This window comes from Hypanus sabinus, chromosome 29, assembly GCF_030144855.1.
Source record: "Hypanus sabinus isolate sHypSab1 chromosome 29, sHypSab1.hap1, whole genome shotgun sequence".
In the NCBI taxonomy this organism is placed as follows: Eukaryota; Metazoa; Chordata; class Chondrichthyes; order Myliobatiformes; family Dasyatidae; genus Hypanus; species Hypanus sabinus.
In genome coordinates this window covers 9,221,899-9,245,006 of record NC_082734.1, presented here as the reverse complement: position 1 = coordinate 9,245,006, position 23,108 = coordinate 9,221,899, and the positions used below count along the sequence as shown (strand labels likewise).

The 23,108-nt window shown below is 44.7% G+C and overlaps 1 protein-coding gene across 1 annotated transcript; it reads right to left on the bottom strand.

The window, feature by feature from the left end:
* Positions 1-5,627: 5,627 nt before the first annotated feature.
* Positions 5,628-22,780, bottom strand: sox10 (SRY-box transcription factor 10). Its single transcript, XM_059953563.1, has 3 exons — positions 22,389-22,780; positions 10,835-11,091; positions 5,628-6,334 (listed from the first exon to the last, which is right to left on the bottom strand). The coding sequence occupies exons 1-3, from the start codon at positions 22,778-22,780 to the stop codon at positions 5,628-5,630; spliced, it is 1,356 nt and encodes a 451-aa protein (XP_059809546.1).
* Positions 22,781-23,108: the final 328 nt, after the last annotated feature.

Sequence of the window (23,108 nt, the reverse complement as noted above, 5' to 3'; positions counted from 1 at the left end):
GAACCCATTGCCAGGGCAATAGCAGAACAGATATAACAGTGATGCTTAAGAGGCACGTGAATATGGAGGGAAATGCCTCACGTACAGGTTATAGATTAGGTTAATTTGGAATCATGTTCAGCTCAGGCATCATGAGCCAAAACGCTTTTTGCAGTTCCATATAGATCGGTATACTTGGTATGATGGACACGGTGGGCTGTTTCTACGTTCTAAGACTGTATAGGCCACAAATAATTTTGCCCAGTAGACCACTCTGACGTTTATGGTCTACTTGATCTTCCATGGACTTTCTTTGCTCAAAGCTATCACTGTAACCCTCTTCTTCCTTCATTGGATAACGTTACTGATAAATTTTCAGACTACAAGGTAACCAGAGGATGCGAAGGACGAAAGTGAAGGCAAGTTTAAAACAACTCATGATCTTATCGTAGAGCAGGTTCAAAACTGAATTCCAATCCCGCTCCTAATTATCCTGCAAAAATTGGTGTCAAATGATGTTTCTATGAAGGTCAGAGGTGAAGAGAGGGCAGACAATTAGCACGGTAGTGTCTTGCCCAACCACCAAGAGGACCACAACCTTGTCGGAGGGTTTGGAGGCTTGCATCCCTCAATGACCTAACAGCCCTGACTGGTGAAACAAGACTGTTATGGAAACAGCAATGAGGAATCGTCCTATACAGACAGAGATGGAGGACCATCATTTATTCCTGAAACGCTAGTGGCGTAACGGGTAGTAAGTTTTGTCCAAGAGGCACAACCAATGGCTTGTCAATCTTTACACATTTATTTTTTGAAAGCAGTTACAACGTAATAAACCTAGTAATAACAAAAACAAGCTATGGTACTCACACATTGTAAATATTCTATAATACAATTTCAAACCTGCCCAACAGGGTATAAATAAGTCCAGTTTACATTGTTACCATGAAATGAGGATGAATTTGGACTGGCTGTTGCTCTTCAGGGAGTTGTGTCCTGGGACATGCCAGGGACTTGGAGAAGACTTGCCTCTCCTTCAGCCAAATTGATTGGGACTTTCTCAGCTCTCAGGCCCACCATCTCTTCACCATCCCACCCAGATCGTGCACCATCGCAGAGAACGGAAGGGTGGCATCTTAATTCCAGTTATTCCAGGAATACCGAAGACGAGACCTCTGAGGGGAAGACTGCATGTCACCTCTTCCCGTGGAGGGCACTGTGTGGGCGGAGGGGCTTAAGGATTTCCCAAACCGTTTGGCCCACCCACAAATATTAACAAATCATCCCTCCAGCCAAGCCACCAGAAAGGACCTTCTGACGGGGAGCTTTCACCGACTCCCCTGAGCCTGATGCCATTGGTGTGGAAACAGTAATAAATAATATTAGAAATCCTGTGACAAAATGGACCTCCTCTTCTCCCCCCCCCCCACTATTGAGGATGCACTTGCAGATCCCCCACGTTCTCACAGCCAGGATCCCATGCCGCCCTGTAATTTGCAGGAGGAAGCCCCCTTTCAGTAGGTACCTTTTGGAAAAGCAAATCAAAGTAAAGGGGACAGATAAGAGCAAGGCAAAAACCAATCTCTTTTTGAGAGAAAAAAAAATCAGGCTTTTCAAAATCAAATTCAGATCTGAAAAGAATCAACTCACACACGCAGACACCAAAACAAGATGTCAAGGCCTATCTGTTTAAAAAAAGGTATCGCTGAGAGATTTTGGCCTGCCTGCATCGAGATCCCCCCCAACCCCGGGTTTGAATAAAGTATATACAGCTATTCTGACATTTCCCCTGTCCGCTTCTTTTTTTTTCCTGAACATGCCAGACCTTGTTTGATAGCTCATCCGAGCGGCATTCTTTTCACACAAGTGAGGCTGAAGACAGTTGTTAGGTTGATCTTAGAGTAGGTTAAAGTCTTAGCGCAAGCTTGGGCCAAAGGGCCTCTTCTGTGCTTTGGTGTTCTATGTTCGGTAGTAGCAGGGCTGCAGTGTGAAATACAGTTCTGTAGGTGAGGGGATCCAGACCCATTACAAAACTCCTCTGCATAATTTCAGATTTCATAAATCAAAGCATAGAGTACAGGAGTTAGGATGTTATGTTGAAGTTGAGCAAGCTATGGTAAGGTCTACTTTGGAGTATTGTCTGCAGTTCCAGTCACCTACCTACAGGAAAGATATCAGTGAGATTGAAAGAGTGCAGAGAAAACTTACAAGGGTGTTGCCAGAACTTTTAGGGAAAAGGTTGAATAGGTTAGGATTTCATTCCCTAGGAGAGTCTGGAGAGATCTGATAGAGGTACGCAAAATTATGATGAGTATAGGCAGGGTAAATGCAAGCAGGCGGTTTCCACTGAGGTCAGGTGAGACCAGAACTAGACTTCATGGGTTAAGGATGAAAGGTGAAATGTCTTAAGGGGAGCCTGACAGGGTGCTCTTCTTCACCATCGGGTGGTAAGAGCGTGGAACAAGCTGCCAGCAGAAGTGGTGTATGTGGGTTCAATCTCAACATTTAAGAAACATTTGTGTAAGTATATGGATAGGAGGGGTAAGGAAGGCTATGTTCTGGGTGCAAGTTGATGGGACTAGGGACAATAATAGTTCAGGATGGATTAGATTGGGCAAAGGGCCTGCTCCTGTGCTGTGCTATGACTCCATGCCTTTGATTATGAGAGAATCCAGGGGAAAAATAAAGTTGTTCGCCTCAAAGCAGAGAAGGTTAAGAGGAGATTTGAAAGAGGCACTCAGAATTGAGTTTCTTCCACAGGCAGGAATATCATGAACGAGAGGACACAAGTTCAAGTTGACTGGTAGAATCACTGAAGGTAATTTCCTCTCCCTACTTCCAATTCAACAAGTTTATTTATTTATTATTCATTGAGATACAGTGCAGAATAGACCCTTCGAGCAATTTAACCCTAGCCTAATCATAGAACAACTTACAATGACCAATTAACCTACCAATTGGTAAGTCTTTGGACTGTGGGAGGAAACCCATGTGGTTACAGGGAGAACGTACAAACTCCTTACAGGCAGCGACGGGAAACAAACCTGGATTGCCTGTACTGTAAAGAGTTGTGCTAACCAGTTGTAACCTGAAGCTGTCTGAAAAATCAGTTTCAATCAGGCCTTCCAAAAGTGAATTGATACTTGCAAAAGGAGACACTTGAATGTTCACACTCCAACGTGTGGGACTAATTGAAGGCTTCTTTTAAAGGGCTTTGCACACTGAATAGGCTTCTCCTGTAGTTAGAGGATCTACTGGATATCAGCCTGAGGGACTTGGATGTGTGTCCAATTGAATTCCCCCAACTCAATGCCAGAGCAAAAACTGGGATTAGGAAAGGCTCTGGTCCGGTTAATGGTTATCAATGATAAACCCTAACTTCACAGAGAACTACCCCAGTGAGGGGTAGTTCACAAAATAATCCCTTAGTAGACCTTCAGCAAAACACAATATCTACCTCTGCTACAGGTTCAAAATTGCTGCCAAAGAACAGGGATTGGGGGCAATGAGAATCCTGCCATTAAAATTAGGATTATTAAATATATTCAACAAAACAAGCAACAGTGTTCCTTTAATGTTACACCCTTACTACAACTGGTAAGAATTCCAACCATTGGGCTATAGAAGCAAACAACAGTCCCCATAGCAACGGTGATCTGGTCTCAAACTTGTATACTTATATAGTGGGTGAAGTTTAATCTTATTTCTCCCACTTCTTGAAAGATAGGGCCCCTATTTTGAGGAACTGGTGATGGTTTCTCCTTATGACACTTGGAATAGGGATACAGGGCCAACTCTAATAAGCCTCAAGGGAATTTAAGGAGGAGGACACTTCTGGGAAGGCTAATTGGAAAACTGACCAATGAAATTATAGCCCTAGCAACCTTGAGCGGGGAATTCATTGTATGGGAGGCAGAAACTTCTGCCAAGGCTGATGTTTATTTCCCATCCCAATGATGGCTTTCTCAGAACTACAATTTCATTGATAGTTGGTGTAGAGATGGAGTCATCCATCTTCCAAATCGGGGGAGCCCAGGAGATTTCTTGTCCTAAAAGATACAAGTAATTCTTGGTTCATGGTCACTATTACTGAGACAAACATTGTATTTCTGTTTCCCAAAACTGTCATGGCAGGATTGAACTCTGTCTGGATCATTAATCCAAAATTACCACACTACCTTGTATATCTTTATATACTGTATATAAAAGACTGTTTAATAAATTAAGTACTTTGCTCAACTTTTAATGGTCCTACATACTCCCTGTACTTATCTGTTGAAGGAAATCTGTGATCCAGTGTTTGCAACTGGATGAGGACTCCGAACGTTTTCATTTCCTTCTCCCCAGTCATCACAATGCAAACTGGGTCTAAAAGAGATTCAAGAGACCCAAGCAGTCCAATACCATAGTGTTTGTGGCACATTCCCAGGCCCAACTGGAAAACTCTTCATACTGATCAAACGATTCTTGAATGTCAAAGAGGATTCTTCCTCCATTCCACACCCTTTCTCCAACCACAACTAACAAAACGCCTACGGACAGAAATATCCATATTGCTGTTGAAACATCCCTGTAATGTTTCTCCCAGAACTGCTGAAAGCACCTGGAATCTTTAGTCCCTGGGTTTACCAGGAAGGCTTGCCCAACCCTAGATTACCCTCCTGCAAGTCTAATGTAGCCAACACTCCATCAATGGAGTAAACTCTCAAGGAGGCGAATTAAAATGGCTCCTTGTCAGTCCAGATAAATTGGACAGGGCCAAAACTCTGCCCGCTCCACAACAGATGGGACTTTAAAAAGAAAAGGAGGAATCTTGCCCCCAATGCATTTTACATTGGGGATTTTATTTTTTGCTGCACCTCTGGAAACTCAAAAAAAGAGGGTCGAAAGACTCTTAAAGCCTTTGAAATATGTACAGGTTCTCCACGCTACCGGGTCGCCAAGGCGATCACACACACACACACACACACACACACACACACTTGCACAACGTTAGCAATGGTAAAAAGTCCCCCCTCCCTACCCCCCCCAGGTTAAACCAAACGGCAGCCTGTGAGAGCTAAGCGGGTTAAAACAAACTAAAACGACATTTACTCGCGTGTTGAAGCAAAGCAGGCTGAAGGCTTCCCCTCGGTTCCTCACTCAGGCGGAGGAGTTGAGGGGGTGGTGGGTAACATCTTGAGCAAGTCCACAAGTTTGGTCACACCTCACATACCTGGTCGGTGTGTGGGGGTGGGTGGGGAGGAGGAGGGCTTCCACACTTTCGATCGTAGCCCGAGAGGTTTTTTTTTTGGGTGGGGGAGGAGGGTTTGGAGTTGTTAAAAAAAAGGGAGAGGGGATGACTATTGGAGAGGCGCCATGAGTCAACATCTCCCCTCAACTGACCGCGGTCACACATGGCGCCGGCTTGGCGTCAACCCTCTTGTCCATGGGCGCGAAAACCTGCAGCTCCGTCCGGACACGCGGAGAAAATTGCGAGCCGCTCGTCAGCGGGAGGGGGTCAATCTTCGGAACTGTACGTTTTAAATTGTTTTTTTTTTAAAGCCGTGGTATTTCATGTTTTTATTTCTCCTTCAGTCAGGTGCAAAGAAAACAAAAAAGGCGGGTGGCCATTGGTAGGAGATAAAAGGGGGGTGGTGGGGTGATTATTATGGGCGGGTGAGCGTCGTGTAGACAGGCTGCTCCCAGTGGGTTGGGCTGCGGGACTGGGGCACCGACTGCGGGTCGCTGATGGAGGTGTAGAGCGGGCGCTGCGAGGCGCCCATGTAAGAGAAGGCGGTGTAGAGTCCAGAGGTCTGGGCGGACGGGCTGTAGTAAGGCCCGGTGGCCTGGTGCTCGGGGTAGTCAAACTGGGACCTGGTGATGCTGGGGAAGGCTGTGCCGTAGTGTGGGAGGCTGAGGGAGGTGTAAGTGATCTGCGCTGAGGAGTGCTGCTGTTCCGAGTAGTGGCTCGGGTGGGACTGCTCAGTCTTGATCTGGGTCTTGGACTCGGCCGAGGCGGTGGCTGGGCCTGACGGGGCAGAGCCACTGGCGTGTTGCTTGGAGATCCAGGCGGAATGTCCACCAGCCAGTGTCCCTCCGAGCCCGTAGTTTGCACCGTAGGCCCCGGCGCCCAGGGCTTGCCCGTGGCTGGGATGCCCGTTGGGTGGCAGGTACTGGTCAAATTCATGGACATCGAAGGTCTCCATGTTGGACATAACGTCGTGGCTGAGGTCCCCGATGTCCATGTTGCTGAAATCGATGTGCGGCTTGCCTCCTTCGACCAGTGGGCGTCCTTCCCGTTTCCCCTCCGCTTTTCCAGGCTGCATCTCTGTCTTTGGGGTGGTGGGGGGAGTTGGGGGGCCATGGCTCTGCCCTGTGGAAAAGAAGCAAATGAACAAAAAAAACCTTCAGTCTCTCTCACAGGAGAAACAACGGCACAAAATACAGGCAAAACAAAGTACAGATGGAGAGGTTGAACAAAAAAGCATCGGCAAATCCACAGATGCTTTCGACCTGCCTTCCTTTAGCAGATTGCTTGCTGGTAGGTACACATGACTGGAATCTGGACAGACATGCAGCAACACAATGGGTGAGGCACAATATATATGAGAAATGGACAGTTGATTTTTTGGGTCCAGAACCTTCAAATGCCAAGATGAAGGATATCTGCCCAAAACATCAACCGTCCATTTTCCTCGATAGATGCTACCAGACCTACTGAGCTCCATCATTTTGTGTGTTGAACAGAAAAAACCAAGCTGGGTGTTGAGCGAGATTGGAGGAAATCCTGCTACATCAGTGCAAAGTTCCCATTGTACAAGAAGTCTGTCCTTGGGAAGAATTGGAGGGAGGATACTTGGATCCCAGATGTTAAATTGGAAAGAGAAGCTAGAAATTTTGAATTGTATTATCTGGAATTTGGAAGGTTAATGGATGGTTTGATCAAACTCCTACAGATATTACAGGATACTGATGAAGATTGTAGAATCTGACAGTTAGAGTTGGACATTACAGAAGGAAAAAAAAGTAATAAACAATTTTAATCAAAACAAATTTGGACCTCTTCCATGAAGGGCATTAATTTCCTTATTGAGATACAGCATGGAATAGGCCCTTCTGGAACGTACCCATCCAGCAGTCCCTGATCCTAGTCAACAATTTACAACATCCAATTAACCTACCAACCAGTACGTCTGTGGACAACAATCGTTGAATTAACCCTAGCCTAATCATGGGTCAATTTACAGTGACCAATTAACCTACCAACTGGTACCTCTTTGGACTGTGGAAGGAAACCGGAGGATCTGCAGGAAACCCAGGTGGTGACAAAGAGAATGTACAAACTCCTTACAGGCAGCGACGGGAATTGAACCTGAGCACTGGCGCAGTAAAGTGTTGTGCTAACCACAATGCTACGGTGCCACCTCAAGAGTGTTGGATGAATTGTTAGTTTTAAATGGCACTGTTTTTAACCAAATATATTAAGGAAATAGGGTGAAGGTGGGTCCATGAAGTGCAATCACAGATCTGCCTTGATTTTACTGAATGAGAAAACAAGGTTATGTAGCTCAGTAACTTTTTCATAAGTGTGAAGAATAGGTAAATGTGTCACAAATGTAGTTCACTCCCATCTACATAAGTCACCTTTTATGTGGAACACCAACTGCATATTTAAGGACGTAGGCATTTTTTTAAAACAGCCTAGTCTAATGCATCCTTGGGAAAGACAGTAATAGGTATTTCATATTTCAGAGAGATCTAAGGAGCAAAGTTCTTGCTTTGATAGATACAAGCGTTAAAGCAATATCCAACGCACTAGCAAAAGGTCGCTATTGACAACAGCAGTGTGGTCAACCCATACTGGGTGGTGGGGTGGAGATCTGTCTCTAGCAAAGGAGGTGTAAGGGTCTCTTTCTCTCTGCTAGCCTTCAGGAAACCATTGGGCGAGGTGTAGTACTTGCTTAGCCTCCCTGATCAGGGTCACGTGAAGTCATGGGAGCAGGTGGTGGATATCTCAAGTATTGATTATGCGACTACCGACACCAGGCAGACAATCTCTGAAGAATATTGATAATGGCTGGGGTCACCTGTCTTTATAAAGACACTGCCCAGAGGAAGGCAATGGCAAACCACTTCTGTAGAAAAATTTTGCCAAGAACGATCATAGTTAAAGAAAGACCAATGATCACTCACATCGTACAACACGGCACATAATGATGATGATGATTAACTCATCTAGGAATAACAAAACAGTGTAAAACAAGTACTTTAGATTCACCAAGGATGGAAAGGTTCATTTATTGGGGCCTCAACTATTTCGGTTATATTTCAGTTCAGAGGAAGGGTACCATGTGATAATGGTTCTTGTCAAAATCTTTTCATAAGTTAGAAGGAACACGCAATACTCTCCGCTCACTTGGTTGAATGCAGCTCCAAAAACACTGAAGGAACTTAGTGCCATTCAAGACAATTCACTCTTGATTTTTATCCCACCTACCTCCCTAATCATTCGTACCTTCCACCATGATATAATGTGGGCTACCCACAAAGCGAACTGCAGTTATTCTGGTAGATGCTCCAACAACACCTCCCAAAATACTGACCTTCATTGCCAAGAACCCCGTCTCTCAATATTACTCTCAGTATCTCATGTTTTCAGTATTATTTACCATTATTTCTAGTTGCATAGTTTGCTTTTTTGCACATTGGTTGTTTATCAGTCTTTGTGTAGTTTTTCATTAATTCTATTGTACTTCTTTGTTCTACTGTGAATGCCTGCAAGAAAATGAATCTCAAGGTAGCATATGGTGATATATACATACTTTGATAATAAATTTACTTTGAATTTTGATCCTGACTTGGAACATTATTACTACTGGGTCTAAATCCTGGTATCCCCCTACCCAGCTGCCCTCTGAACTGGAGCAGTGCAAGGCTCACCGATACTTTAAGGGGCAATTAGGAATGGGTAACAAACGATGGCCTTGCCGGCGATACCTACATTCCATAAGTAAATAAAAAATTGCCATCGAGTGGGATTCAAACTGTAAAAATACTTAAACACAAGAGATTCCTCGGATGCTGGAAAATCAAATCAACACACGCAAAATGCTGGAGGAACTCAAACACAAAGTACACTGCAGATGCTGGGGTCAAAGCAACGCGTACAACAAGCTGGAGGAACTCAGCAGGTCGGGCAGCATCTGCGGAAATGAGCAGTCAACGTTTTGGGCAGCGTCCTGACGAAGGGAACTCAGCAGGCCAAGCAACAGCTATGAAGTCGCAATTCTACTTCCCATTCCCATTCCAACATGTCAGCCAATGGACTCCCCTACTGCCATGATGAGGTGACACTAAGCAACACCTCATATTCTGTCTGGGTAGCCTCCAACCTGATGACATGAACTTCAGTTTCTCAAACATCTGATGAAGGTGACCCCCCCCCACCAACAATCATTCCCCATCTTTTGTTTTCTTGTCTTATATTATCTCCTTACCTGCCCATCATCTCTCTCTAATGCTCCTCCCATTCCCTTTCTTCCATGCTCTTCTATCCCCTGCTATCAGATTTCCCCTTCTCTAGCCCTTTATCTCTCACCAATCAACTTCCCAGCTCTTTACTTCACCTCCTCCCCCTCTCCTGGTTTCACCTATCGCCTGCCACCTTGAACTTCTTCCTCCCCTCCTCCTACCTACTTACTCTGACTTCTCAACTTTCTCTCCAATCCTGGTGAAGGGTCTCAGCCCAAGACTTTTCCATAGATGCTGCCCGATCTGCTGAGTTCCTTCAGCATTTTGTGCGTTGTCTATGAAGTAGCAAATAGTTTTTAAGATCTGACTACAAAGTAACAAGGAGAGGAAACTCGAAAATAAAAAAAGGCTGACAGAGATTAATTAATGTTTTAATGCAAAGTGCTGTTGGCAAGTGAGCTTTATCTACACACAAAGTGTCTGCAGCAGAGCTTATCACATTTAAAGAGGGAATTTGATGATTGTCATTGGGTACAGGATTAAGTAGAAAATGGAGATTCAGAAACAGCACCATGAGCTGAATGCTCTACTTGTATGATTGACTAAATTGCAAGTAATTTGGAAAATGTGTAGCTCGGGTAGTTGATGGTTGGGTTGAGTCATTCTCCGATCCTGCCGATTCATTGACAAACATTTCTTCAGCCATGAAGATCGAGAGAGGCACAAATTCGACGAGTCATCAGGGAAAGTCATGGTGCAAGCAAATACGTGGCATTCAAAAGAATTCTTAGAACTGTGGTTTTCCGCAAACAATTCTGCAAACAGATATGTAGACTTCAATCCTTTATGAGCTGATGTGGGCAAAATTCCAGACCACAGTACATAGAGTTTGCCATGCGATGAGATCCCCTCCCTACATCACGATTGAGTTTCTATCATAACGACCAATCAGTTGATTGATAAGAATATAAAGGCCAAGCATTCGGAGGACACACCCCAAATTAACAGCGCACTGATGATGTATCCTTGTACGGTAATGAAACGTTTGCAAATGAATTGCCAAATCAGAGAGCAACACAACCCAAACATTGACTAATTTCATAAAGGAAATAATTTTATTGATGTTAGTCTCTTAACTCTGCTACCAATGAAGTATAGTACCACCTTTCATGATGACATAAATATTAGGAGGTTGGATGGCCTAATAACCTTCATGGTTGGGCAAGCAATGAGAGGAAATTAAATGTTGGATACATATTGTTGAGGGGGATCAGAAACTCCAGGAGGAGAATGATGTTCCTACCCTCAAGACCTTCCCTGCTGTTAATAATTTTGCCCATTCAAGACCACTGCAAGTGTAGAAAGAGTCAGACTGAGATAATGCCGAAAGAAAATGCGTCACCTGTGTGCTCACCATGACCCTCTGCAAGCGGAGAGCTCCCAGTTGTGCGCCCACGATCCTGAGGCACAGCCTTGTAGTGGGGCTGGACAGAGGAGATGTGGCCATCCTCTGGGTGGGCGTCGGCATCACCTTGCCCAGGCTTCATGTTTTTCCGCCGGCGGGGCTGGTACTTGTAGTCAGGGTGGTCCTTCTTGTGCTGCGATCGCAGTCTCTCAGCCTCTTCCACAAAGGGCCTCTTGTCATTCTCGTTGAGTAACCTGTGGCGAACAGGGACGAAAAGCAGTCCTGTAATTCTTCAATTTGAATTCATGCAACTGAAGAAAAATAATTTTATTATTTATCAATTTACACATTTTGGAGAATGCCATTCAACCCATTGTGTACTAGCAACATTGTGTTGGTGCGTGGCCAAGTGATTAAGGCGTTCGTCTAGTGATCTGAAGGTCGCTGGTTCGAGCCTTGGCTGAGGCTGTGTGTGTGTCCTTCAGCAAGACACTTAACCACACATTGCTCTGTGACGACACCGGTGCCAAGCTGCTTGGGTCCTAATGCCCTTCCCTTGGTCAACATCGGTGGCATGGAGAGGGGAGACTTGCAGCAGGGGCAACTGCCGGTCTTCCATAAAAAAAACCCTGCCCAGGCCTACGCCCTGGAAGTTTTCCAAGGTGCAAATCCATGGTCTCAAGACTAACAGAGCAACATGATAGGATTGCCCTATTTCTCCCTCGTGATCCTGTTCTTTTTCATTAGCATTGAGATTGCCTCCTCCAAGAACTTATCAATGTTTAAATCATAGACGGCATGGTAGCATAGCGGTTAGCACAACACTTTGCAGTGCCAGTGACCTGGGTTCAATTCCCACCACTGTCTGTAAGGAGGTTGTATGTTCTCCCTGTAACTGCATGGGTTTCCTCCAAGTGCTCTGGTTTCCTTCCACATTGCAAAGAAATACAGATTAGTAGGTTAATTAGTCACTTAAGTGTATTTAGATGGTATGGGCTCATTGGACTGGGAAGGCCTGTTACCGTGCTGAATCTCTAAATAAAAATACACTTGCTTTTTTAAAAAGATGCTCAAGTCTAAAAATTCAGGGGTTGAGCCCACTCCTGAGACTCAAGCACATAATCTAGGCTGATAGTTCCAGTGCAGTGTTGAGGGAGCATGGTTGGATATTAAAACGGAGTCCTTGCCTACCCTCTCAGATGGCTATTAAAATCCCATGGCTACTTTAAAAGGAACAAGTTTTCCCCAACAAGCTCTTGGACCAATATTTATTCCTAGCCCATGGTTATACTAATGATCAAACTTCATTGGGTGTAAAGTGATTTGAGATATGTTGATCATGATGCAGAAATGCAAATCTTTTGTTCCATTTTCTCCCATTGGCTTTTCAGCTAGTTAGCTTGTAATACCATCGCCTTCTGCTAACACCAAGTTCTCATCTACCTCCATCTCTCACTGGGAGCAGGACAAATTCAGAATCAAATTTAATATCACTGACACGCGTCTTGAAATTTGTTGTTTTTTAGCATCAGTACAAGGCAAATTATAAATTATAAAATAATATAAAATAAAATAAAAAAATATAAAATATAAAATAAAAAATAAATTATAAATTACAATAAGAAATACGTAAAAAATAATTAAGTAATGCAAAGAGAGAGCAAAAATAGTGAGGTGGTGTTCATGGGATGGTTTGTTGTCCATTCGGCTACCTGATGGCAGAGGGGGAGAAAGGTGTGTGTCTTCAGGCTCCTGTACCTCCTCCCTACTGGTGTGGATGGGAGGACATGTCCTAGGTCATGGGGGTCCTTAATGGTGGATGCTGCCCTTTTGAGGCATTGCCTTTTGAAGCCGTCCTCAATGCTGGGGAGGCTAGTGCCAAGATTGAACTGACAGAGTTTACAGCTCTCTGCAGCTCTTTCCCATCCTGATCAGTGGCCTCTCCATACCAAACTGTGATGCAACCAGTTAGAATGCTCTCCCCAATACAGCATAGGACTCCAAGTACTTCCCTTGGGTCAAAATCATGAATGGGATTGATGTGATGAATAAGGAAAAAATGGGGAGCCCTCAACCAGGAGAGCTGAGGGGCTGAATAATCTCCTGTGATCCCACATATAGCATGCCTCAGTTCTCTTTCTACAATCAGTGAGAAAGCTGCCTCAATTAAAAAACAGCCCTGAGACAAGTATTCTCATCAGAAATCAAGAAACAATTTTTCTAGATCCCACTGTTATTATTGAATATGGTCGTAACTAGGATACAAGGCCAGTAGGCCTTTAAGTTGTGGCTCAGTAGGTACTGAGGTTCCCCCCTGCCCCCCAAGGTCAAGGTTGCACGTTTAATCCCCACACCAGAGACGTGAGCACATTACGCCAACAGTATTCTGCTGTGGCATTGAGGGATTGCTGCACTGTCAGAGATGTCCTATGGAGGAGACTCTAAATGAAACCTTAGTTTGGCTTTATGTTAAAAATTCTAGAATGCCCTTTAAACAGCAGGGCAGTTCTCACTATCCTGGCCAGCTTTTATTCTTTGGCCAACAGCACTAAAGGGGATGAAGTGTCTCGGCCCGAAACGTAGACTATTCCTTTGTATAGTTGCTCCCTGACCTGCTGAGTTCCTTCAGAATTTTGTGTTTACTAAAAGGGGTTATCCAGTCATCATGGTATTACTGTTGTGGGATCTTGCTGAGCATCTGATTACAGTTTAAAAACTTGTACTGTTTATAGTCAGAAGTTATTTACTTAAACCTGTACTCAGGCTAGGCCCAGGACCCAAAACCATAGGCCCCAATTCAGACCAGGATCTCGGCCAGTGAGCTGTTCAAAGTGTCCTTTCACACTGGAATCAAGTATTATAAAAGTGATGACGTTACCGAACTTCCTGAAACAGGGTTTGGTCAGGTCAGCCCAGCGTTGCCTGGCAGACAAAATAAACCATTAGCTACACAGAGAGCTCCTGTTATCCAGATGGGTGGATGTGTCAAGGACCATGTTCACTTGGGACATTTCACTAAACTGTTAACAGGAAAGATTCTGTGGATGCTGGAAATCCAGAGTAACGCATACAAAATGCTGGAGGGACCCAGGTCAGGCAGCACCATGGAGAGGGAGAGATTCAGGCCGAGACCCTTCATTAGGACTCACTGAACTATCTCTGTGCACCCAAGAGAAAAGAGACACCTCCACATTCAGTCTCTCAGATCCTCTCCTTGAGGGAGGTGCCAACTTAATTGCTAGAGTTCCTCAATTCCCATTCCTTCAGAGACATACTGATACAGTGAATGGTGTCTCCCACATCTTCCTCAGAAATATGTACGATTGCTCTTGCTCTTTTGGAACTACCATGGTGTCTTTTACTTTCTCGGGGAGATACGCAGACAGTGGTATTTCCCTTTAACCTCTCCCAGAGATCTTTTTATCGACTAGTATCTTATGGAAATAACTGTGCAATCACAGCATCTCTCAGGGAAGTTGCCTCCCTCTACCAGTATGCATCCTTCCCATTTCCCTCTCTGCTTTTCCAGACCGCATCTCCACCTTTGGGTTGGTCAGGGGAAGCTAAACTGTAACCTGGCTGATGTAGCAAATGGACATTGTGTGGGTCACATTATTGCCAATCTGACTGTGCATTCATATCAATATGGCAAGGATACAGAGACGATTCACAAAAGGATACAACTCGGGTGAGCAAAGGCAGGGTTGATGGGTATGACCATGCAGAAACATTGGAAGTTTTGGAAAAGTTTGTGAAGTTCTAAGGAACTGTGGATTAGACAAGGTGCAGAGTGCGTGAGTTGAAGAATCTGTCCATCGAAACAGAGGAGGGTAGCAGGATATGAAAATCAGAAATGTAGCTGCATATATAACAGAAAACTAATTCTGGGGCTTGTTCTTACTGGAGCTTAGAAGAATGAGAGGTGAATCTCATTGAAACCTATTGAATATTGTAAGGACTATAAGTGGGGTGGACATGGAGGGAATGTTTCCAATAGTGGGGGAATCTAGGGCCAGAGAGCACAGCCTCTTAAGAGCAGAGAAGATGAATTTTAGCCAGAGGGTGGTAAATCTGCTAAATTAATTGCCCTTGACAGTTGTGGAGGCCAAGTCATTGGGTATATTAAAGGCAGAGGTTAATAGGTCCTGGGGTTAAGAGGGATAACAAATCTTCTGCAATAGAATGGCAGAGCAGACAATGGGCCAAATAGGCTAATTCTGTTACTGTGCCTTACAGCTTTTTCACTTATAAATGTGCTTAGAATGCTTTGGGAAATAAAGATTACTATAGTACTTTTCAGTCAGGTTGTGCAGTTACATTTCAATGGGATTGAGGCACACAGCAAGACCCCAGAAGCTGCAAATTGACAATCTGTTTCAATGATCATAGCTACATAAATATTGGCCAAGGACACAAGGGAGATTTATTGTAAGAAATATGCTGAGTCAATGGTTTCCTGATTTAACACTGCATCTAACAGTCCCAAACTTTATCAGTAAAGGCTCTGAAAAAATCAGCTTGGGCTATAGACAGGAGTAATTGAAGGATCTCACTAATATCTCTGGATGTGGAGGGGGAGTGGTGGTCACTGAGCAATTATCCCAACTCAGTGCTGGAGATCTCAGAATTTTCATGCTTTGGAGCTAGGGAAAAAGGGACATGCAAGGGAGATAAATCATAGTCATGTGTCAACTAGTATTCCTCATATTAACCCATCGACCGAATGCCCTTTGCTGGATAGGATCAGCAAAAGGTAAATGAAGATATTACATTTGAACATCTGTCATTCTTGTATGATCTTAGGCCTGTGGCTACTCTCCCATTCTACCACGAGAAAGCAGCACCCATCATCAAGGATACCCACTATCCAGACCATGCCCTTTGCTCAGTAATACGATTGGGAAGGAGGTACAGGAGCCTTAGGTTCCAAACCATCAGGTTCAGGAACAGTTATTACCCATCAATCATCAGGATCCTGAACCAGCGTGGATAACATCACTCACCCAACACTGATTCCTCAACCTACAGACTCACTTTCGAGGACTCTACAACTCATGCTCTCAGTATTATTTTGTATTTGCACAGTTTGCCTTCTTTAGCTCATTGGTTATTTGTCAGTCTTTATGTAGAGCTTTTCAGTGATACTATTCTATTTTTGTTCTACCATGAATGCCTGCAAAAAATTGTATCTCAGAGTAGTACAAGGTAACCTATGAACTTTGATAATAAATTTACATTGATCTTTTTTGTCATCTTAAATGGCCTTCATTTACATTAATGCCCAACAGTTCCAAAGAACAGTTCATGGCAACTGCAGAGATTGCCTAGGACTTTTTGCTCCACTTGTTAGGAACATCCTTCACCCTAATAGCTGGCTTACATTATTTCCAACACAGTAAACTGTCCCATAGGTTGTCCCAGAAGTTACAGTTAAAGTTACTCAGTGGGATCATAAGCACAGGTGACAAAAATTTATTTGAGAGCTTGCTTCTGGGATTTCTAAGGGGAAGAGGGACAGCTGGAGAGGTTTTGAGGGGTATTTTAGAAATCAGGGCTCTGCCACCTAAAGGCACAGTCATCAGTGGTCCTGACGAAGGGTCTTGGCCCGAAACGTCAATAGCGCTTCTCCCTATAGATGCTGACTGGCCTGCTGCGTTCCACCAGCATTGTGTGTGTGTTGCTAGTCGTCAGTGGTGGAATGTTTTAAATCAGAGGCTGGATTTAGAGGACTGCAAGGATTTCAAGGTTTTAAATCAAAGAAGCCAGTGTAATCCAACAGGTTGCTGTTAAATTGGGTCATACAAGTTAACAAATCACATGCAAGAAAAACATTTTTTTCCCCTCCAGAGACTTTTCCCTGGCCATTTTACTTTATGCTGTACTCTATTCAAATACTATGTTAAAGAGAAATCCCGCAAGGGAATCACTCTCCATATGGTCTAAGCTAACAGCAATGTAGCAATTAGGGCATGCGATGGAGAGTGAGAGCTCGCGTACGGGGTGTATCCGCAGGTCAGTGAGCAAGACCACGACCGTGCACGGTGTGTATTTTATTACAGGTAGTGCTGCTTCACTTTGCTGGACTCTGCTTTGAACTCACCCCCATTCCACTCACGATGTCGGAGGGAGAAAAGAAAGAGGTTTTATTTGAATGATGTTCTTGCAAGGAGGTCCGTGACCCTGAACTGGCGCCAGAGGCGGCCGAGAATTCCTGTCCCATCACTCCTACACTCCTTTTCTCTGTAAATTAATCTCAGAAAAAGTAGCCAGTTCATGGCATATCCCAAATCTTTGAGAATATGACCAATAAAAACTATGCACTGACCTTTAACCCTTTCCTGCCTTCTGAAAGTCAAAGTTAGGCTACCTCAATATTCCTCTCAGACTCAATTAAATTTGAAAATGTAAGTACTAGAATCAGTAAACTGTGACTCAAATTTTTGCCTTTGATTTACTGGCATCTTGGGGAAGGGAATCAATCATCACTTTTTAGTTTGGGCCTTCATGCGACTCCTGCCCTGCACCTGCTGCTTTCTGAAATGGCCTGAATTTGGGGCGGCACAGTAACCCAGCGGTTAGCCTGCCGATTTTACAGTGGCAGCGACCCAGGCTCAATTCTGCCACTGTTTGCGCCTTCTCCCCATGACCTGTGTGGGTTTCCTCTGGGTGGTCCCATTTCCTCCCACATTCCAAAGACATGCAGGTTAATAGGTTTATTGGCCACATGGGTGTTATTGGGCAGTACAGGCTCGTTGAGCTGGAAGGGCTTGTTACAGTACTGTACATCTAAACTAAAAATAACATTATGCCATTAAAATATAAAATACCATGACCACTTGGCTTCAATTTAGGAACCTGTGGAGACCCATGCAATAGGATTGAAGCAGTTGAAGGGAGCTGATCAGTTTTAAGGGACGGCTAAGACGGGCAATAAATGCTGGTCTTGCCAGAGTAGCTTACACCCCCGAGATAAAGAAAAGTAAATTATAACCCATTAAACTGTGGATTCTTTGAATGTGTGCTTAAGAATGGAGGATTCGTTCAGTGCTCAAGCAGCACTCCTGCGCATACTGTTAGATGCCATTAAAGGCAAAGGTGTTTTTAAAGCTCCGTGTTACATCATACCAACGCCTGCAAATTTATTGTCCTGGAGAGCCACAACTGTCTCACTTCCCACTACCAAATCCACCTGACCAATAGCTCTAACCGGTACCAAACTGAGCCTGCAAAGTTGTCAGATGCTCTTTTGATCTCTGGAAGAAACGGAACCCATATCATGGACACAGCCAGCAGAGGGTCCATGGGGGTTTTTACCGCTGACTGCGGTATTAAAATGTTTCACGTTCACGGGTACATGTGCATCAAACACCCACCAACACCTCAACAATAACAGCATGCATTTACAGTTACATCCTTAGGCAAAATGACACCAAACCACTTAATATCAAGCATGTGAACAAAAGCTTGGTCTTAAGAGAAAAAAAATGAGAGGTGAAGAAAAGCTTCTAAGACCAGAAGACACAAGTACCAATTGAAAAGTTTGGGGCAAATCAAGAATTAAGAACTTGAATAGCTCAAAGATCTTAGAGTTGGATGAGATTAATTTTATGGAGGTTGGAATGTGGGATGACAGCCTGGAGTGTTTGGGAATAGTCACATCTGAAAGTAACAAAGGCCTTCTAATTCACTAGGAACTGAGAGAGAATTTGAGCAGTGAGGGAATAAATATTTTATATTGATGGACAAACTTGGATTGCCTATAGATAACATGAAGAATCCTTGTCAAAATTGACGTTGGAGAGAATTAATCAGCCTTTTCACTTTCACAGTCTGGTACACCATAAGACATAGGAGCAGAATTAGACAATTCGGCCCATCAAGCTCTGCCATTTTAACATGACTAATCTATTATCCCTCTTGACTCCATTTTCCTGCCTTCTCTCTGTAACCTTTAATCAATAACCTATCAACCTCCGCTTTAAATATACCCAATGATTTGACCTCCATAGCCATCCCTGGCAATGAATTCCACAGATTCACCACCCTCTGGCTAAATTTACTCTCACTTGCCCATTCAGTTATGGTCTGTTTGGTTCATCCTCATCTCCAATCCAGTATAAAACTCTGAGAAGAGGATGGGGATGAAATATGACATCTGCATTAGTGCAGCTGGACTCTTTCCTTGCCCCAGCACCCTCCCTCTTCCTGTGTACCTTTCCTGGCCACACCTATCTCGCCACATGTACTTGGCCCTCTCCCGCCAAGGAGCACAAGGCAGCAATTCAATCCCTGACGACATCATCAACCACGAGAGGTTTCAGGAATTGTCAGCACGAGCCAGGGATCGGATTTCTGTCTCCAGCTCACTGCCAGACGCCAGTTACACTTTCCCCGATTATAAATAGATTCAAGTTTATTTTTCAAAAGCTAGGCTTAATTTCACTGGTGAGCAGTTTGGATCCCACCTCAAAATCCCCTAGTTTTATTTTTTACATCCCCCTCCTGTGGTTTTCTCCCTCAAATCAGAAAGCTGGGTGGCCATCCTGCTCTCGGGGCCTCCGTGGAGACCAACTCCCTGCTTAAGCCCGGGAGGTTGATTGGAGAGGGGGGATAGGGAAGAGGGTGGCAGGAGGATCGAAAGCTGGTCAGAGTGGGTCAACTCTAACTGCGTTCCTTTTCTCGGGGATGTAGCTCTGCACTGCTCACACATCACTGCCCCCAACTTGCCATCTCAGAAGAACCATGCCACAGGCAATTCAGTAATAGCAGGATGTGCTAATATGTTGTATTGTTCCACCACACTAGTGTGTCCATGAGACATAGAAGCAGAACTAGGCCATTCGGTCCATCAGGTCTGTTCTACCATTCCATCATGGCTGATTTATCACCCCCCCTCAACTGCACCTTCTCCCCTTAACCTTTGACACCTTAACCATGGACTTATCAGCCTCAGCTTTAAATGTAGCCAATGGCATGGTCTCCACTGCATCTATAGCAATGAATTCCACAGATTCACCACCTTCTGGCTAAAAAAATAAAGTCCTTCTGTCTGTTCTTAAAGGATGCCACTCCATTCTGAGGCAGCGCCCTCTGGTCCTAGACTCCCCACATTTGCAGTGGTACTGAAAGTGGGCACTGGGTGACACAGCCTGCATTTTTATAGCATCTACTGTTGTAATTTATTCCCAGGGACATCAAAGGATAAAAACTAAAGTCACCATCATTAGGAGATAGAGTAAAGGCAAAAGATCGAAAGCCTAATCAAAGAATTAGTTGTTGATGGCTGCAGTCACAAGGGTTTTGGGGAGAGAATGCTAAAGCTTGGCGTGGCCATCAATGAAAGACCGATTATATTTTAAAACGATCAAGAGACTGGAATTCTAGCGGAGATCTCAGAGGACTGAAGGGGGTACAAGACGGTGAAAACAAGGGTAAAAAAAAACTTTACATTGGCTCGGTGCAAGTTAGGGCAAGGGCAGCAATTTTGAGTTTATGGAGGGGGATTTGGGGGGGCCAGGTGGGAGTGCATTGGAACTGTTGACTGGGATAGACACTGAAGATCGCTTATGATCAGAAAAAAAACCCCAAGCTTTAGATCAAGCATGCAGCCAGCTTACTTGACAAGCGTGCCATCTCACTTACGAATTTCGTGACACAAGTTTTCGTAACTCCAAAGAGTTTTACAGCTAACGAAGTTCTTTCTAAGTGTCCGCATTGATGTAATGTTGGAAGCAACGGCAAATTTGTACACGGAAGCCAGCAATGCGCTTTTCGGAAGTCTGCTTGATGGCCAAATATTGACAAGGACAGTATCGATCCCTTTTCTTCTGATTAATACAGTCAGATGCTTTACCTCTACTGAAAGCAACACCTGGACTACTTGTCTGAAAGACAGCACCTCCAACAATGCAGCAGTCCCTCGGTACTACACTGGTAAAGTCAGCCTAGCTGGATCTTGCGGTGTAAGCTTAGTCGAGTCCACCAAGGGAACGAGCTCATAAACCCTGCCTGACATCTTGTAGACAGCAGCGCGTGTGGGGAATCAAGAGGAGTGAACAGTAATTGGTGACTAAAGTTTGGTTCACCTCGCTATTAGAATAGCAAAAACAAAGCAGCAAGCACCAAGGGACATTCCGATTGAAGACCGAGACCCGGTCTCTGCATTGACAGGACTGCCATCTCCTCCGAGGGTCGTCAACGTGCGCCGCTGTGACTTGGGTCGAGAGGGCCAGAGCTAGCAAGCCGAGTTCGTGACTACCAGCCCAAACCCCGTGAAACCAGCCCCCTCACAGGTTCCCAGTGCCTAAGCAACTGCTATCCGCCCCGCGGAGCTGGGATCTTCTCCGTGCGCAGTCATCTGCTTCTGCTGAACAGTATCCGGACGGTTTGGCATTTACACCTCCAAGGTCGCCAGTGAATTTATCAACAATTCACGCAAAGCGATGACCTCGAGGCGTGATTTCCTCCAGGCCTGGCAATGTTCCTGCTATCTCTTTATTCTGCTAGTATGGTGGTTAGGGAGTCTGATTTCCCCTTAATGGTTCTTTCTCTCCATCCAATTCTTACCTCCATCTAACACTCCCATTGCAGCTCATTTGAACATTTTTGACTAATTTGTCCCTGTCTCATTTTTCATTACCCGCTCTCCCTCCCCCCCACCGTCTTGTTCTCGTCTTCTTTCTCGGCGTCAGTGTTGTTAAACTCCTTATTCTCTCACCCATTTCGTCTTCCGTACATTGCCTGCAACCGCTCTGTCCGTTTATTGAACATCCTCTCCCAGTTCTCGCCTCATCTCCTCAACGTCTTGCCCTTTCCCTCGCTTTCTCCCCAATACACAGAAATCCAAGTGTTGAAACCCAGCAATCTCGCCAGATCTTCCCCCCCCCCGACATTCAGCCCCATTTCCCCGCGGTTCTTCCAACGAAAAACGTGGGAGGGGTGGTGCGGAGCGGAGGAGTAGACTCTTCACGGGTTGAAAAAGAGAAAACCTTTCGACCGAACGTCTTACCTGCCAAATACGTTACCACCCGGTGGCTCAAACTAACCTGCAACTATTTTGCCCAACTTATTTATTACGAAGTAACTTTTCGACCAATTAGTCAAAAGTTTTAAAACAGCAGGTCCGCAGCTCTCGAAAAACGAATTAGCACACGCAGATACGCGAGGAAGAACAGGAAATGCTGGAGACGTTTCTTTGTGGTTCAGATTTCCATCATTTGCCACTTGTACATCAACGTACGGGAGTTAGTAGGGACCCAATGAATCTATAGAGAAAGCTAGGAGGAATATTTAACCCTCTACTCTCCTTCAGTCATACTTTACCCCACATACTTTACTCGTCTTAACAACGTCTTTCTGAAAATCTTACACTAGGTTCAGGATTAAGGAGAAGGAAATTTATTTATTCTTATAACAGTGCAATAAGTGCGTAACAGCGCATGGTTTCTAGTTGAGAGTTTGTTAAAGAAGGCGGGTAGGTGTGTTAAATACATTGATATTCTCGGGGGGGGGGGGAACTGAGGGTTTTCTTTATATGCGCTCAAGGACTCACCTCCAGAGTTTGCCTAGTGTTTTGCTGAGCTCTGCATTGTGCAGATGTGGGTACTGGTCTGCCAACTTTCTCCGTGCTGCCTGAGCCCATACCATGAAGGCATTCATGGGTCTCTTCACGTGAGGTTTGCTCTTGGAGGATCCGTTGACTCTGACAGGCATGGGAACCAGAGTCCAGTCGTAGCCTTCCAAGACTTGGCTCACAGCCTCTCTGATGCACAGGGGGAACTTGTCTTCCTCACTCTCTCGCTTCCCACTCCCTTCCTCGTTGCAAGCCTGATACTGTGACTTCTCTTCCCCATCGGCAGCAAAGGATGAGCTGGGAGACAGAACCGAGTCACTCTCAGACCCTCTCGGGCTAGCCACGTCTGACACACTGCGATCATCCGTCATCCTCTTTTCCAATTGTCCCTCTTTCTTTCAAAAACACCCCGGATTTTGTAATTACTAATGGCGAACAAGAAGAAAAAAAATGATTTTTCGCTTTTCCACGTTCACACACACTCAAAAGAAAAAGTCTGCAGGCACGGAGGACGGGGGCGGGGGAAAGAAGTTCTTCTTTCCTGAAGTTGTCAAACTTGTTTTTTGCAAGTTAAGATTTGTCAAAGTTAGATCGTAAAGTATCCACAGAGTCTTCGACAAAAAACTTAGATTATTTAAAAGTTCCCCCCCCTCCCCCCCGCTGATTTACATCGAACCTCTTATTTCAGGTTTTGTTTAA

Coding starts and splice junctions, on each gene's coding strand:
- sox10 (XM_059953563.1), bottom strand. CDS start 22,780: ATGACGGATGATCGCAGTGTGTCAGACGTGGCTAGCCCGAGAGGGTCT. Junction 11,092..22,388: donor ACACTAGGCAAACTCTGGAG/GTGAGTCCTTGA, acceptor TGTTCGCCACAG/GTTACTCAACGAGAATGACA. Junction 6,335..10,834: donor GGGTCATGGTGAGCACACAG/GTGACGCATTTT, acceptor TCTTTTCCACAG/GGCAGAGCCATGGCCCCCCA.